We start from the raw sequence: 18,148 nt of genomic DNA on the forward strand, positions 1-18,148 counted from the left end.
TGGTATATTGTATAAATATAGCCTGTGTATTACTTTGTTGTTAGGTGTGACATGCAAATTGGGTTAACCATGGAAAAATGTTATTCAATCATATTCAATGAACTGTTACAAATTCAAGTTTCTTTGTCCTTTTCAGTAAAAAAAGTTTTAAAATTAAAATTTTGGGTAAAAATTTGCTCTAGATTCATATATTATGGTAATTCATTGTTGCAAGACTGACTCAACAAGTATAGCAGGCTTCACATCATGTTAAGTTATTGTGTTTTGGTTTCTTTTCTGTTCTGTATACAAAGAGGTATAGATTGAGAGAGTCTAAATAAAGTTAGAGGCTGGAGCCTATATATCTGATGGACTTTGATCCATAGAGAGAAGGAAAGGTTCAGGTTAGAGGACATGAAAAAAAAATTGGGGGATAAAAGTCTTTAGAAAACTGTTTACTGTATTTGTTCCAAGCATTGAACACTAATGGTTCTGTTACTGTTTTGTAAAGCAGTATTGTCAATACACAACTTAAATATTTAAAACAACTCTTACATCCATTAAGTTCCTTGCATGTATATTTTCAGGGATTTAAAAGATTTAATTTCTTGCAACAAATGAACAGAAAGGTAGGTTTGTATAAACCAATGTTTCTTAAACTTTTCCCCCGCTCAGGACCCTTTCTCACATTTTTGACCCCAAAAGAGATTTTGTTCGTATGGGTTATATTTATTGATATTGACCATATTCAAAATTAAAACCAATACAAATTTGCTGCCTTTACTGCTTCTCATGATTGTTTGATGGGATTTTAATATTGTATTATTTTTCTGCATAGGCTGGCAAATAATATCGATAGTTCAGACCCTGAGAAATACTTAGAGGACCCTTTGAGTCCTAAGATTACATTTAAGAATAACTGGTATTTCTATAATGTAGACTAGTAGGGTAAAACCAAATTTTAAATATTCTGTGTTAATACAAAAGACAGGGCTATGATGGCCTACTCCAAATTACAAGGGAAAACTGACTCCACACAATACATTAAAAAAAACCTCCCAGTGAAGCTTTGCTTTGGTTCAGACTTGATTCACATGCAGTGTCAAAATCAAAGAAATCTTGTTAGAGCTGATATTTATGAGTTATTCACACTTAGCAGGGTGTGTGCGTGTAAACACTTATAGTCCCAAAAGTCCGCTGTGAAATGAGCGGCATATAAATACAATAAAGAAATAAAAGATCCCCCCCTCCCCCGATGAAATTAACCGTGGCTTCTGGGTTTACTTCAAGATCCTGCCTTCTTCCGAATTATAATTATCCAAACTGGGTTCCTAGTGCGAATCCAAACAAGGAGCAAACGGTTTCAGGGCCAGCTTTTCTTTCCATTGCAGCAATGCAGGCAGCCGCGGGATCCTTTGGAGGCGCTGCCTTCCTCCGAGCCGGCTTTTTTTCCTCTTCCGGACGCCGTTGCGCTTCAGTTGGCGGGTGGGATGGGGGGGGGGAGCGGGTGGCTTGGCTAGCGAGGATTGTGGTTCCCGGGTACCTCAGGATCCGCAGAAGAGCGACGGGTTTGTGCGCGGCCCAGCTTTGCCACAGGACCTCCAGCGATGGAGGCGGCTTTGCGGCGAGAACTTGGCACCTCGGTGCTGCGGCCTGCAGGCTATTCGGGGGGAGGCTGCATCAGCCACGGCGAGAGTTTCCACACGGACCACGGGAAGGTCTACGTGAAACGCAACGACAAGGCCGAGGTGGGAGGACACAGACTGGGGCATGGCGGGAATCTTAGGGCTGGGAGAAGGAGCGCCTTCTCCCGGGTGGTTCATTGGTTGGCTGTGAATGTGCATGGTGCAGGTACACTCCTTCTGGATTTCCCTGCACCAAACGAGGCTTTTTCCTTGCAACGGGGAAAACGCGGCTGGGTGGTGAGTGGAAATGTTGCGTGGTTTTGAAAGCTTCCTTAAGCCATGGGAAGAGCACTGCAGAGAGGCATTCTTCTGAGGTTGGATAGACAGATTAACAGCGTTGGAAGGGACCTTGTAGGTCATCTAGTCCAACCCCCATCCCAAGCAGGAGACCCTGCGGCAGTGATAGCGAACCTTTTTTCCTCTCAGGTGCTGAAAGAGTGTGCACACGCGCTATCTGCTTGTGCAAGTGCCCCTACCCATAATTCAATGCCTGGGGAGGGCGAGAACAGCTTTCCCCCTCAGGCCCTCTGAAGGCCGGAAACAGCCTATTTCCTCACTTCTGGTGGGCCCAGTAGGTTCATATTTCACCCTCCAAAGGCTTCTCTGGAGCTGGGGGAGGGTAACCCCTCCCCCCAGACTCTCAGCAAGCCAAAAACGCCCTCCTAGAGCCTCTCTATGAGCCAAAAACCAGCTGGTTGGCACACACATGCACATTGCAGCTGAGCTATGGCAATGGTTCACATGCCAGCAGTTATGGCTCCGTGTGCCCCCTCTGGCACCTGTGCCATAGATTCACCATCACTGCCCTACACAATTTCTGACATAACACTTTCTTCTTGAAAGCTTCCTGTGATGAAGCTCCCACAATGTCTGGAGGCAAGCTGTTCCATTGGTTGCTTGCTCTCACTGTCAAGAAATTTCTCCTTATTTCCAGGTTGAATCTCTTTGTTCAGTCTATAAGAATACTGTAAGATGGATGTTCCCTCTTCTAGATTCCAGTTGTTTAGTAAAAGCATGCTGTTATGTGCCTGTATTAGTGTGTCTGTGCCTTGGCCATTTTAAGAGGAGTGGACTTCAACTCCCAGAACTCTTCAGCCAGCTGACTGTGGAATTCTGGGAGTTGAAGTCCACTCCTCTTAAAGTAACTAAGATTCAGAAACACTGGTCTATATCACAACTGTTGCCTTATAAACAGTATTTTCTATTATGTATAGGGCTCTTTTCTAACTGAAAGGTTAAGAATAAAATATATTGATTGAGGTTCCTTTATTCTTAAAGTAGTTGAAGAAATATCTGCTCAGGTGTTCTTGTTGTGCATAGTTGTTTTCCTCTTAATGTAGTGGTTAATATAGCAGGCTGTAAAACAGGTGACTGTAGGGTTTAGTCTAATCTTAGGCTCAAATCAGGCTGACTTTGGACCAGTCACTCTCAGCTCTAGAATGAGATGCAGCCCTAGGATAAGTGCTGTTGAATAGTAGGACTTTGAGAAAGATGGTTAGCTGTAGCCTGTAGGAACTATAAATTCATCAAAGAATATTACATGAAGAGAGGAAGCAAGGGGAGTGTATGGTACTTCCTGGGAATAGTAGCCACTGTGAAGACATCTCATCTGCACAGGCTGCAAAAATGCAAAAGCTGAGACATTTGAATTTCAATTATATGGGTTAAAACGGGGATGGATTACGGTAGTTAATGTTTCTGGACTGGTAGCTTGCAGATCTACAGATGCCCTGGGTCATTTGAACTAGTAGATTAGCCTAAATATTTATCTGCTGCCTGTCAGATTTCATGCCTGATGAACTCAGTCCCTTTTGTACCTACTGTACATGGGTTTCTTTTTGTTTCATTCTATTATTTCTGTCTTTGTTCCTTTTTTTCCTTCTTCCCAGGGCAGCTGTTATATTTCCTAACCCATCTCCATCCTGTTTTCTTTATCTTTTTTTCTGGAAAGAAGGAGCGGAATATGTGTATGTAGCTTGCATGTATCTCTGTGTAAGTGGTTTGCATGTGCAAAGGGAATCAGCTAATTTTATAAATCAGATACTTCATTTTATAAGCAATTACTTTTAATGAATAGTTATTCCATTCCTGTGTATATGATTTATTATTTCCTTAGTTTTTGAGTGTAGCTTCTGACATTTATTTATGCAATCCTTTGAGTCAAGTTTTGAATCTTGTTGACTGTCTGACTAAACAGTCAGACAAGGTTTTTCAGAAATGCTTTGCTATTGTCTTCTTCCTGAGGTCACTCAGTTGGCTTTGTTCCTAAGGCAGGACTAGCAATCACAATCTCCTGGTTTCTAGCTTGGTGCCTTAATTATATACCAAACTAGTTCTTTCTAGTATTAGACATTGGTGTATGTACGGGCATACACACACAGATATATAAGTAAAATTATTGCACATGTTAATAAGATGGGGAGAAATCTCTAGCTGTAATTTTTTGAAGCTGCCCTCTGAAGATTTTCAAGGCATTAGGCGACTTCTGTCTGTGTTTATTTTGTCTACACTTCCTTTTGTAAGGTATCCTCTTAAATTAAAAATAATATTTCTTTTGGCTTATAAGGATAGGAATAGAATGTTAACATTCTATTATAGTAGTATGGTAGTCCTAAGGAATTGGGAATACCCTAGGTTTTCCTACTGTATATCATCTATTGAGTAAAATCTGATCATGATAGCATTTAATAAAAGAGATTCATTGGGGAATAATTTAATAAAGTTCCTATACAGTACTTGTCGATTAGCATGTAAAATGAATACAGCAAATATAATAATAATAGAGATCTGGTTACATTAATTAAATAACATGAGAAATTTCAGCTTTCAAGATGTGAGCATGTCTAAAAACTGCATTAACAGCATTAATTTGTCTACCTTTTTAATAGCTTTTGGAGTATTTTTTCAACTTGAAGTCTCACACTGAACAGGATATAATATTATACTATGGTAACTAAGGATACTTGTATAAAACAGGTACAAATGTCATTTTAATATGGTATATGGCAATGACTCACAAATAATAATGGTGGGATATTCTTGGTTTGTTAGAAGCTGCCTATTGTAAGTGTTTATGTTTCTACAAAGTTGTCTTCTTCTGTGTTATACAGAAATGTCTCGTCAGGGGTCCTTGCTGCTCTCTGTTTTTGCTTGTTATCTTGCAGACTTTTCATTACCCAACTAGGTAACATCATCAGTGCTCCTAACATCATCAATGCTTGACTAGCACTGATGAGGTTACCTAGTTTGGGTAATGAATTGTCTACAATAAAACAATCATGCTCAGAGAGCACCAAGGACCTCTCATGTCAACCCTGAGCAACAAATACAGTATTCTCCTTTATTAGAAATGTCTTATCTAATAAATAAATAATTATTTGGTTTTAAAACTCCCTCTGTTCTTAATCTGGCAACTGAAGAGTATGACATTTATATTTGTTCTGAATCAAATAATTGGTGAGGAAGTTACTGTTATTATTTTTTTAATGTAGACCATTGAAAAGGGCTACTATTCAGTGCAGGAGAAATATTTGAATAGCTTTTTCTTATTTTGTTCAATAGGCCAGAAGAATGTTTGATGGAGAAATGGCAAGTTTAGCTGCTATTCTGCAAACAGAGACTGTGAAAGTTCCTAAACCTATCAAAGTTATTGATTTGCCAGAAGGTGGTGCTTTATTTGTGATGGAACACTTGGACATGAGAAGTCTCAATAGGTAAAGTTACGATATTTAAAAAATAACATGGTACAGTACTAAACCAGCTTTAGACTTTGCTTGTATGACTCCATGAGTCACAGATTAGACTCCTACAATTTAGTTTACCTTGGGACAGATTTTTTTCTGTAAATTTACAGTTCATTGTGGAAACAAATAAAATTGAGTTAATTGGTTAAACCAAAGCTAAGTTAAACTTGGGAGTACTGTATACAGCCTTAGTTCAGTAGTTAGTAGAAAAGTAACCAAATATTGGACATATTCTAGATTCTCAGGAGGTTTTCATATTAGAATAAAAAATAAATAAGGGGCAGAGAAGTGTGACTGCTGAAGTCATATAGCCTGAGCTTTGGCAATTCACTGTTATGGAAGGCCAGCAGCCCCAAGTCACTAATCATTAGATTTGATCCATTGAAGTTTTTGAAATATGATCTAAAAGAGAGCAATATTAAGGACCACCATATATGGGGTGGTCTGTACTAAAGTTCTACCAGCATTTTAAAAGCTGTTATACAGCATAGAAAATATTGGTAGTAAATTCATAAAATAATGAATTACTAGCTTGCTATTAAAAATGAAAATATATCACATTTTATTAAAAATATTGAAAACTGAAGCAACACTATGGTCAGATTAAGATACAAATAATCAGTGTAAGATCCAACGAGTATCTAACAATAGCTATTGTCATTTCAACCAGAACCAATTTTTGTTCAGTTGTTAATTTGACACTTGCTGATAAGAATAATTTATTTTGATTTTTTTAGACATGCAGAAAAACTTGGGATTCAGTTGGCTGAGCTTCATCTTCAAAATCAAAAGCTTGGGGAAAAATTGAAGAAAGATGCAAACACTGTTGGTAAATGGTTTAACTCTTTGAAGAATTTCTAAAGCCCAGAAATTTATTGTATGTCAAATTGTTAATGCTTCTAAAAGCTTTGCTTTACTTCTTAAAAAACCTGGTTGTATAGGCCTAGAAAATTCCTTTTAATTGAATAGAAAGTTGGTCAATAGCAACAAGGTTGTTCTTCGTCAATAGGATTTTCATAATAATCATCTTTAAAATGTTCAGTATTTCTCAATATTCGATATCTTATTTTGTTGTTAAAATGAATGATGGAAATTGAAGAGCAGTATTTATATAATTCTTGAAATATGAAAATATGTACCCTGAACTCACATATATAATCTTAGTTATTTCTGCATCCATTTAAAAGATTTATATTCATTTAGAAGAGCAAAATAATGTAGTGTTTAAGGTACTTATCTATTGTAGTAGTAAATTACCAATATATATTTTTTCCTGTTTAAGGTAAAAGTGAGATGGATACTCAGTTTGTGGAAGAGTTTGGGTTTCATTCTGTCACTTGTTGTGGTTATCTTCCACAGGTAGGCTTTCATTGATTTGTTTTCTTTGCAAAATCTTCATACATACTTATTTGTTTGCAAATCGTTAAAGCAGTCCTGCCTTTTCCAAGGATTGTGTGACCACTTCTGCAGCTGCTGCATAAACGTGAAAAGGGAATATTTGATTCAAAGAGTTGCAGAGAAGAGCAGTGTTCACACCCTCACTTACATGTGCTGCATAGCACTAATATATGCATATTTTAGGGATGTGTGGTACTTTGATTCCAAATAAGAAAAAGTGTTTCTGAATAGTATGGGTCTGCACAGCACACTTGTAAATGAGACCTTAAAAAAGCTATATTTTCTTAGGTGCACATGGTAGTTTTGTGATGCTAGGAAAATATGTTTGAGTTGAGGAAGTGCTGAGCATTCATCCACACTTTTTCCAGCATGGCTTCTCAACACGATTGGCTGTTAAATGAGCACAGAAAAGAAATGCAGATTTTTTTTGAAAGATATATTGACAGGTATACTGTACTACTGTGTCCTGCCCGCTTTGAGGCAGTGTATATTTTTTGTGTGAATGAATAATTTAAGAGATAATTTAGGAAGTACGATTTGGTATAAAGAGTCCAATACAATATTAAATCATTAATACCTTGTCTGATCTTCATTTTAGAATGGCAGATGTCATTGCTACTACTTCCCTGAAAAATAGACTTTGCAATTAAGCGGATGATGGTAGCAATAGCTATTTTATGCAGTAGAGTCCAAAATGTGGTTTCAATGTGATTCTACTGTGCCAGGATTTTTTTCTTAAAAACAGTATTTTGGAAAAGAGTTGATCACCTCCTTGAAATTAAGCAAGTTTAGATGCTACTTAAGATGTTACTTAATAGTGCAGCTCAATGACAACAATGTAAAAACTTAGAAAATGATTATTTAAAGTACAGTGGAACCCCGACATAAGAGCTGCTCTACTTAAGAGCAACTCGAGATAAGAGCTGGGAGGGGAGAGATATTTTTGTTCTACTTACAAGCCCAAATTCGAGATACAAGCGCCAAGGAGCTGTCTCCTGAAGCCAAACGCTAACTTCCGCGTTCGGCTTCAGGAGACAGCTGCGAAGCGGCGCGCGTGTTTTGAAAGGTTGCAGCCGGCCTGGGGGGCTCGGGGGGGTGCTTGCAGCTTTCTTTCTTGCTCTTTTTCTTTCTCTCTTTTACCTTCCCTTCCTCTATTTCTTCTTTTCTTTCTCCTTCCCACCTTCTTCCCTCCCTCCCTCCCTTCACTCATTCCTCTCTTACTCTCCCCTTTCATAAGTTTCCTTGCTTCCTTCCTCTGTTCCTGTCCCTTTCCCCTTTCTTTCTTTCTTTCTTGCTCTTTTTCTTTCTCTCTTTTACCTTCCCTTCCTCTATTTCTTCTTTTCTTTCTCCTTCCCACCTTCTTCCCTCCCTCCCTCCCTTCACTCATTCCTCTCTTACTCTCCCCTTTCATAAGTTTCCTTGCTTCCTTCCTCTGTTCCTGTCCCTTCCCTCTTTCCTTCCTTCCTTCCCACCCTCCGTCCATTCATTCACCCATTCCTCTCTTGATCGCTTAAAGCCGGTCCCTGGTGCAAAAAGGGTTGGGGACCTCTGTCCTACAGGATTGGGTGGCAGAGAAGTTGAACATATGTAAATTTAAAAGTTTAAGAAAGTTTACAAGTTAAGTGAAAGAAACTTCATTATTCATTTATATGTACATGTACATTTCTTCATTAAAAACATGTCTTTCTGCATAATTTAGACTAACTTTGTGAGTTTTTTGAGGGCTGGAACCAATTAAAATTATTTACATTAATTCCTATGGGGAAAAGTCGTTCGAGATAAGAGCTGCTCGACTTAAGAGCCCAGGTCCGGAACGAATTAAACTCGTATCTCGAGGTACCACTGTATTAGGAATTACTTGGATGGTATGTAAGAGAAGAAATGATTTATTCTTGGAATTTATTCCCAAAAGCATACTCAAATTGGGGAGATAGGTTCATATTCATTGATTAATATTATAAATGATACAAATCTATAAAGCCTGCAAAAATGTGATTAAAATAGATCATGTAGTGGAAATGATTATGTTCATTTGTTGGACAAACATAGCAAAGACAACAACAAAAAACTTTATTTGCAGGTTAATGACTGGCAACAAGACTGGATAAATTTCTTTGCTAGACAACGAATTCAGCCTCAAATGGATTTGATTGAGAAGAATTCAGGAGACAGAGAAGCAAGAGAGCTTTGGGCTCAACTCCAGGTAGTGATCTCTATGGAAATTTGAAATGGCATCCTCATTATATGGCATTTGCAAAGCAATGTAATTTCCATTCTACTCTACTGGTGTAAAACAATGGGGCTTCTACTCAAACTGATTGATGAGAGCATCTTTATCTATCAGTTATCTTAAATTTATAAGAAGTGAAACATGAAAACCATTTCTTTTTAAAGATTTAGTCTCTCAAATCAATTATGAACCATTTCAGTGTGTCAAACTGGTAAAGATGCCACTTGTGGGTTCTTACCAAATTTTTTATTGCAGGGAAGGACATTCATAACACATTCTGTAGAATCTACCGTAGTTAAGAGCAACTTCTGTGGAATTCTGTGTGACTTATTTAGAGATAAGCAGATTTTGGTTTGCAGCATAATATTCCTTTCTTAGTAGGCCCTTTTCGTAATCATTTTTTCCCATTTTCTATGAATCCATATAATGCTGTTTTCTAATTTCTTACTTTTTGAAACAGCAGTCTGAAATTATTTTTTGCTTTTACAATAGCAGTATATAAAAATAATTTCAGTATTAAAAAGGCTGACAAGTCTAACCCAAAAATTAGCTAATCCAAAAATTATATTATTAGCTAACCCCAAAATTATAATGTTTTGTAAAGATTCTTGTTTATTTCTTGCTTATTCTGTTAATTACCATATTCCATTTATATGCTTGAAATTCTGCCTTTCAGTTTAGTAATACAGTACTGTTTTTTTATTACAGTCAGTGGATAAATAATTAATATATATTTATTTCAATTTAAAATCATATGTATGGGTGGCGGGTTGGACTAGATGACCTACAAGGTGCTTTCCAACTCTGTGTGTGTATGTGAATTTTGTAGTAAACCAATACATAGCTGCTACTGCATTAATAATATATAAATAAGAAAGAAAATGTTTGGCCCTACTGTGTTCTTGCTCTGGCTTGAATGTTAAGTCTTTTATACATATTAAATTTAAAAATTCAAGTTATTCTGCCATTTTAAGATAAGAGTTAACCAGATGTAAAGTCAGAAACTCAGGTTGCTTGTTTGGATCTTAGCATGTTTTGTGAACATATCTAGTCTGGGTTGCAAATCATGATTGTGTGAATTTAGCTGATCAACATTTAATAAACTCTGCTTATAAGATCATAGCACGATATGTGAATGCAATCCAGGTCTATTTATACTTAGTGATTCTGGAGCAGGACTTTGGTGTGCAATTCTCTGCCTTATTTACTAGGTTTTAAGGGCAGTTCACCTTTGATTTTTGAACCATCTTATCTGTTCTTAATGCTACATCCATTGTTTTTCTTGTCAAAGGAAATTAAAAAAACAACAGTAAAACTAATGCACTTTTTAATGGTACAATTAGGAATACTGCAATTAGTGTGCCCTAGAGGGGCCCCCCCTTTAAAGGTACTGTACAGTTAAATGACTACTTAGATAATAGATGGTTTCCAATAAGCCATGCTTATTGTTTGTTTCTCTTTCTTTGCTAGGTGAAGATACCCAGTTTGTTTGGTGATCTGAAAATAATCCCTGCTCTCTTACATGGGGATCTGTGGGGAGGAAATGTAGCTGAAGATGATTCTGGGCCTATTATCTTTGATCCTGCTTCTTTCTATGGTCACTCCGAGTATGAGTTGGCAATTGCTGGGATGTTTGGTGGTTTCAGTGGTTCATTTTATTCTGCTTACCATGGTAAAATCCCCAAAGCACCAGGCTTTGATAAACGGCTCAAGCTTTACCAACTATTTCACTACATGAACCATTGGAATCATTTTGGGGGAGGCTACAGAGGGTCATCTATAAATATTATGAAAAATTTGGTGAAATGATTTATTGTGAAATTGTATTAATTCTGTTTGGGAAAAATACACAGGGTTTCAGCTGCAGTGATCTGTGATACTTAATTTATTAAGAGTTATACCCAGTCTTTCATCCAGGAGCCCCAGGTGGTACACGTAGCTCTGCTTCTAATTTTTACCCAGGAGAGAGACAGAAAGAGAAAGATAATGATCAACTGGAACCCAGTGAGCCTCTATGGGTAAATTTCCTCATCCAACATCTTAATGATTATATTCCACTGGTTATAATTTAAATTATTACTCCCTTTCCATAATTGAAGATCAATCCCTCTATGTATCGAGTTTGGTATCCTGGTAACTACAGTTTATTAAAGAGATGTCTGAGGGGGAGAAATAATCCAAGATTTGCATAAAAGTCTTTCTGCTGTTAAGATGACCCTAATAAATTGATTTAGTTGCAGTAGAGAAACAATAGTTTAGACACATGTTTTGCCAGCAAGGTGGAAGAGACCAAAAGCAACAATAATATGATAAATATATAATTGGAACTTTTTTCATAGTATGGTACATATAAATATATTGGGAATTTCCTTACTTGCTATGAAACTACGATTACTGTCAGTATTTATATTATTTGCATTTCAATATTATCATTATAGCTGCATTAGATGCATGTTCTAAGCTGAAATTGGAATATTAGGATGCTGCCCAGGTGACTTATTCTTTCTAGCTTTAGTGTTATTAGCATGGCTCTGGTTGTCAAAATTCAGGACTCTGCCTGAACCTTCCAAGCACAGTACAATTTCCATGATGATCAGGTCTGTTTACCTTCTGTAGGGCTCCAGATACTGTATGTTCCTAATTGCCAAAAAACTTGACCCAATCTTGTGTTCTACAGTGATTCAGTTTATTTATAGGCAGCTGTATCTATTTCAGAGTTACTTTCTTTTTGATGGAATCATTTCTCTTTGCAACCATTGAACTGGACTGACATTGTAGGTTCCAGAAACTCTACCCAGCCATTGCTGCTTTGGCTCATAAATCTTGGGATTGTGTGCAAGACTGAGGTTAAAAATAGTCTGTCAGTGATTTTGTAGCTTGTTCTAAACTGCTTTGAGTATTCATAAAAACGAAGCAATATTTCGGCTGATAAAATGCTAAATACTACTTAAAATTAATATGATAGGTTTAGATTAGATTATGAGGAAGGAATCAATACCCGATTGACCTTCCACTTCCACATATACACATATCTTCCCCCATTTTAATACTTTGGTTGACTATAGTATCTTACAACCAGTTAGGCTCACAAAACTATTTTTCCAGAGAATGTTTTTGATTCACTACTGCTGAGCTAAAATATATGGTTATTTCCTGCTAGGAAAAAAAAAATCATTGTTGATTTTATCTGTCAGTTAAGTATAAAATCTAACTAAAGTGGCAAAAATAATTCTAATCCAGATTGTGATAACATATTCATTCTATTGAATTGTTCAGTGAAAGTATTTATGTTGCTTCTGCCTTAGTCAGACAAGGGCTTACTTTTCTGGGCAGTTGATTAGATAATTAATTTTAGCTATAATTATGTGTCCAGCATCAGCTTCCTCTGTGTGGATTAGATTAGAAAGAGAAGTAAAAGTTTTATTATTGCATTACTAATTCCCTTAAGTTTTTACATTTGCGTAAAATGTAAAAACTAAAGGGTGAATCTGCTACCGCTTATTTCTAGAGTGCAGCAGCAAGAATGCTGAATCAGTATATCTAATACTTGAAAAAGTATACTGGAAATAACCAACATGATTTACAACAATTGTGAAGTGCTGATGAAGAGTTTTCTAGAGAGTACTGAATACATCCAGAACCCCTTAAACATTTGAAAACAAAATAATATATAAATCTGTATGAAAGGATACATATGAAAATACATTTATTTTTATAAATAATACCAAAAGATTGTATTTGATGTACTGCAGAATATAATTTATCTATGGCAAACAATTAGAATATGGGTTTTGCTCTCAGATGTTGCTTTTTGGTTGTTGTCCATTCTAAATTACCAGGTAGGTACTGGTAGAGAGGCATGATTATTATTATGCTCATACAGACCTTTGGAATGTTTTTGATTCTTTGAATTAACATTATTTGGCTTACATTATGGAAAAAATATAAATTTTAGAAATTCCAATCCTCTGTGTTTCCCTGCTTTTTTTATTTTGCATAACAATACCACTAGTTTTCTGAGTTGCTATTTCTCATCCTTTGTAATAGCTCAAATAAAATATATTCCTGAGCATTTCACTTTTTATTTTTTTTCCTGTTTGGTATTATAAATTCACCATTGTCCATTTTATTAAATTATTTGGACAAACGTTACACAACCTAGAATAATTCAAATTGTACCCACTTGTATGTTGTAGGCATTAAGAAGCCAGGCTTACCTTGCCAATATTTTTCAACCTTTTTATCTAGTACAGTATTTGTAATTACAATATTGTGAATTTCTTGAAATTGTCATGGAGAAATTCTACCTTAATGGTTTGTAACTTAAAATAAAGCTAATGTTCCCTTTATTTATTTATTTTATTATAATATGGAGTAATTCAGCAGTAAAATAAGAGTAATCTTTGATATGCAAATAGCTGGACATTTACCAAAAATGTCCAATGTGGTTACTTTTGACTTGAGCAAAAAGGATTAGTAAAAAATTAAAAGCAAGAGCTAAATTTCTTGATAATGCTCAAAGTTTTTCCCCAAACTATTATAATGGTTATAATATTATAAATACAGTATTATAAATGCTAAATTTATTATAAATGCTAAAAAATTGCTACAAAAATATTCTGCTGAAGAAATGGTAGACATAAACCAGCTCTATTACAAGCAGAGCCTGTGCTTAGTATATGAATCAAACTAACATTGGGTATTTGCTTTTATTGTGAATTGCTTATGCTACTTTATTATTGTTACTGATTGAACCAATATTTGCTTCTTTGCTTCTGATACAATATACTGCTAGAAATCATTTATTAGGAATTGAGCTTTGTAATTGGTTTCTGTTATTGTATGCAGTCAGAAATTAGTTGTTAGGAACTAATTCTAGCTTAGTCAATTGTAACCTTAATACTAATTGGCATTAGTGCAAAGTTTGTTATTGGCTTCTGTGTCTTTCTTCTATTCCTGGCTTCAAAGCTAGGGGACATCCTTGAAAATATAGAAGAATCTGTTACTCAGGAATATCAGGCCCTATAGATAAAGGAACCAGAATAGAGAGTATTCCTGCCTCATAAATTCTGAATCCTGAAAGCATTCTGCCAAATAAACAACTTGGCCAAGGGGGAGATGGAGCTGCCCTTACACAAGGCTATAGGAATACTCCATAGATAAGATGGACAGAGATAAGGGGGCCTGAACAAAGAACTCCTTAAAGATCACATTGTTTCTTTGTTTTTATTGTAGTAAAAAGTATGTATAATACTCTGAGCCACTCTCACATGGGTGTGGCTATTCCTTACATGCATTTTGTCTATGTTTTGGATTTAGTTTTGTCACTTAACCTTTTTACTTTGACCATAAATAAAAAAGCTGTTATTTTTTTGCAAACCTCGTCTTGAATCTCACTCTCTTTGGCATCTCTGTGGCTGGGAAAAACTTGTGGGACCTTACAGTACCTTTGAAACAACACTTAAATTCACATACTGTATTTCCTTTTCTAATCAGTTTCAGAAGTTGCTTATTAACTGCTTTTCAGCTATTTAGGAACCTTTGGATTGACAAGAGTTACAGTACTGGGTGAGTTTCCTTCAATTCTTAGTGAAGTTTTAAATGCAAATTTAAGGACTTAAAAGGGGTCTCCCTCCCCCACAGAATAAACAGCAAAAGGTAATTGAAAACTTTGATTTTAGAAAGTGACAAATGAACTAAAAGTCTGGGTATAATTGAAATAAGATTTTGAAAGAATTCTGAAGAAGTTCCCCTGAAAAATGATTTTTTAAAAATTCATACAAAATAGTAAGACTTTAAAAAATGTTTTTTTAAAAAGAGGATTTAACTTATAATTAAAGGAGAACACTCATATTCACAATTATAGAATGAAGCAAAATATTTTAACATTTGATATATTGAGATATATTGTTGAACAATGGTCTAGAAATGAATTTTAAGTATCCACCTCTAAACAGACTGTTCAAAGTTACACTGAAAAAGTGACTTACTTCTGTTCTTTACACTTATGACCATTGCAGCATCCGCATGGCCATGTGATCTGCATGCATGATGATTGCGTTGTCCCCGGTTGCAGTGTCATGTGTTCAACTTTTGCAACCTTCTGACGAGCAAAGTCAGTGGGGAAACCAGATTCACTTAACAATTGTGTTAGTAACAGTGATTCACTTAACAACTATGGCAAGGAAGATAAAATGAAGCAAAACTCACTTAACAAATGTTTTGCTTAGCAACAATAATTTTGGGCTGAATTGTGATTGTTGAGGGTCATGTCATGTTATGATTTGAAAGTACAGTGGTACCTCTTCTTACGAACTTAATTCGTTCCGTGACCAGGTTTGTAAGTAAAAATGTTTGTAAGAAGAAGCAATTTTCCCCATAGGAATCAATGCAAAAGCAAATAATTTATTATTTATTTATTTATTTATTTTATTTTATTGGATTTGTATGCCACCCCTCTCTGAGGACTCGGGGCGGCTCACAGCAAGTACAAAAACAGAACAATAATATGAATCCAATTAATAATACGTTAAAAAGACATAGCTTTTGCTGCAAGGCCTGGGGACCCTAAATCAATCCACTAGCTTGTCCATATATATGAATTTGGTATGAATGATTAATACATGTTGTTGAATCGTTTTTTAAATTTTAATTAGGATTTTAGTAATTGCTCGTTTCTTCTTGACTGTGTGCAACCCCATCCCAAAAGTCACCCCTTTTGCCTTGCACTGCTGGGAATCCTTGATAGAGTGACAGTTGTCTACGAAGTCATATCCACCCAGCTTGTATTTCATGTTCTGATCTTTTTTGCCAGTCTGTAAGACAGAGAATTTGTTGGTTGAGAATTGGAATTGCCAATCATTTGACCACTCTGACAAATAGTCAAGGTCGCTTTGTAGGGCAACAGTATTATCAGTGGGGTTGAATAGTTTTACATAATCAGTGAAGAGGATGCAGCTGCTTATAATATGATTGCAAAGGTAATTTATGTAAAGTAGACCGTGCGAGTCCTAAAATGCTGCCTTGGGGGACAGCGCTGTAAAATGGTGCAGGGTCTGATAAGGCGTTCCCTATTTTGATTACTTGTTGCCTGTTGACAGACGCAGCTATTCACTTATGCAGGGATCTGGAAATGCCATAAGAGTTGTTTTAACAGTAGTTTTCTGTGTACTACTGAATCAACTGTTTAGAGAGAGCTGTAAATGATTGTGAAGCGGCATATAAGTCTTAAGTGCTATTGCTATATTTAAAAGAATACAGCTCCTTATGTAACTGTATAAATCAGTGGTGGCAAACCTTTTTTTCCCCAGGTGCCAAAAGGACTTGTGTACAATAGCACACGTGTGCACCTATATCCATAATGCAATGCTTTCCCCCTGCGCATGCACCCACAACCCTCCTCCCATGCTGTCCCTGTGCATACACACAGGCCTGACTGAAGCCTATGGACTTTTAATAGGCCAGTTGGACCAGTTTTTTTGCCCTCCCCAGGTTTTAGAAAAGCCTCCGGAGCCTGTGGATGGTGAAAAATGGACCCAACAGGTAGGCCCATTGGGTCAAATTTTCACCATCCATGGGCTCTGGAGGCTATCCTGAAGCCTGGGGGAGGCAAAAATGGCCTCCCCTGCCCTGACAAAGGTAAAAAATCAGCTGGTCAGCATGGACTTGTGTGCTGGAACTGACATAGGGCAACACCTCAGATATGGTTTTGCATGCCACCTGTGGCACGCGTGTCATAGTTGCCATCACGGGTCTAGATCAATCCTAGAACAAAGCATTCTCAGCCCCAGGGTTCATTGGAAGGTCAGTTAAGAAGCAGAGTAAAAGTGACATGGTGCTTTTCTTCTACACTTAGAAATAACATTGGAATCAGGTATTTTGTTCTCTTTGGTAACAATAAAAAGATTATTAAGAATAAGCATGAGGAATAAGAGACAAAGTTGGGATTAGTGCTTTAATTTTGTATTTTTGTATGTTACAAAAATAAAGAGATCCATATAGGAATAAAGCAACCTTCACTTTGGTGCTTTGCTCTGTATCATTCAAAAATCAACCTGTTCTATAATTGGAGTCATGTGTGATGGTGATAACACTTTTTGATTAATGAGTACAAAGAATGCAAAACAACCCCACCTCTTTTCCCTTTGCTCAGTATCTGATTGCACATTTGGCCAAGTCACAAAGTCCTTAGTGCCTGCATTTGCTCTTTATATATTGATGTAATGTGTTCTAATGGGGCTACCCTTGAAGAGTGTTCGGAAACTTCACTCGTCCACAATGCAGCCACGTGAACAGTCTTGGACCTTCCAAGAAATGCCCATATCTCACCATCACTCCGCGGACTGCATTAGCTACTGATCTGTTTCTTGCACAATTCAAAGTGTTGGTTATGACCTATAAAGCCCTACATGGCATAGGACCAGACTATCTCTGAGACCACCTTCTGCCTCATGAATCCCAGCGACCGATGGGGTCCCACAGAGTTGGCCTCCTTAGGGTCCCATCGACCAAACAATGTCGGCTGGCCGGGACCTAGGGGAAGAGCCCCCCCGGAGATTTGCATTGCCTTCCAAAAGAGTTTAAAAACTCATCTTTGCCACCAGGCTTGGGGTCTTTAGATCTTCCCCCCTGACCAATGAATGTTTTCTGTATAATTGTTGAATGATTGGTTTCATAGGTTCTCTTTTAATTAGAATTTTAATGATTGTTTTAATGTACTATTAATTGGATTCATATTATTGTTCTAGTTTTGTACATGTAGTGAGCCACCCTGAGTCCTCGGAGAGAGGCGGCATACAAATCCAATCCTTGAACACATTGCTGTTCTACCAGACTTGCTTTAACTGATGGGAAGATTTAGTTAAAATTTATCTGCTGCATCTCACCTCCAAGAATAATTTTTACCGCTTTCATTTGAATATGTTTTTAGACATACTGATAGCGCAATACCTCAGTGGTTAAAGACGGTGAGCTTGTCAGCTTGAAAGCCAACAGCCCGATTTCATGACCCAAGTGCCACACGACAGAGTGAGCTGTTGTTCTCCCCAGCTCCTGCCTACATAGCAGTTCAAAAGCTTGCAAATGAGTAGATAGATAGATAGAGATAGATAGAT

General features: G+C 36.8%; 2 protein-coding genes across 2 annotated transcripts in view; both read left to right on the forward strand.

The window, feature by feature from the left end:
• The first annotated feature begins 1,502 nt into the window (after positions 1–1,502).
• On the forward strand, positions 1,503–14,414 carry LOC139161051 (ketosamine-3-kinase-like). Its single transcript, XM_070739678.1, has 6 exons — positions 1,503–1,727; positions 5,226–5,377; positions 6,145–6,236; positions 6,690–6,766; positions 8,886–9,008; positions 10,506–14,414. Exons 1-6 carry the CDS (start codon positions 1,587–1,589, stop codon positions 10,842–10,844), a joined length of 924 nt encoding a protein of 307 aa, XP_070595779.1. The 5' UTR covers positions 1,503–1,586; the 3' UTR covers positions 10,845–14,414.
• ELAC2 (elaC ribonuclease Z 2) overlaps positions 8,990–18,148 on the forward strand; it is a 46,912-nt gene continuing 37,753 nt past the window's right edge. The window contains exon 1 of the mRNA XM_070739677.1: positions 8,990–9,008. The gene's annotated coding sequence lies outside the window, so the exon portion shown is untranslated. The remainder of the gene's footprint in view (positions 9,009–18,148) is intronic.

The sequence above is a fragment of the Erythrolamprus reginae genome, chromosome 2, assembly GCF_031021105.1.
Source record: "Erythrolamprus reginae isolate rEryReg1 chromosome 2, rEryReg1.hap1, whole genome shotgun sequence".
NCBI lineage: Eukaryota > Metazoa > Chordata > Lepidosauria > Squamata > Dipsadidae > Erythrolamprus > Erythrolamprus reginae.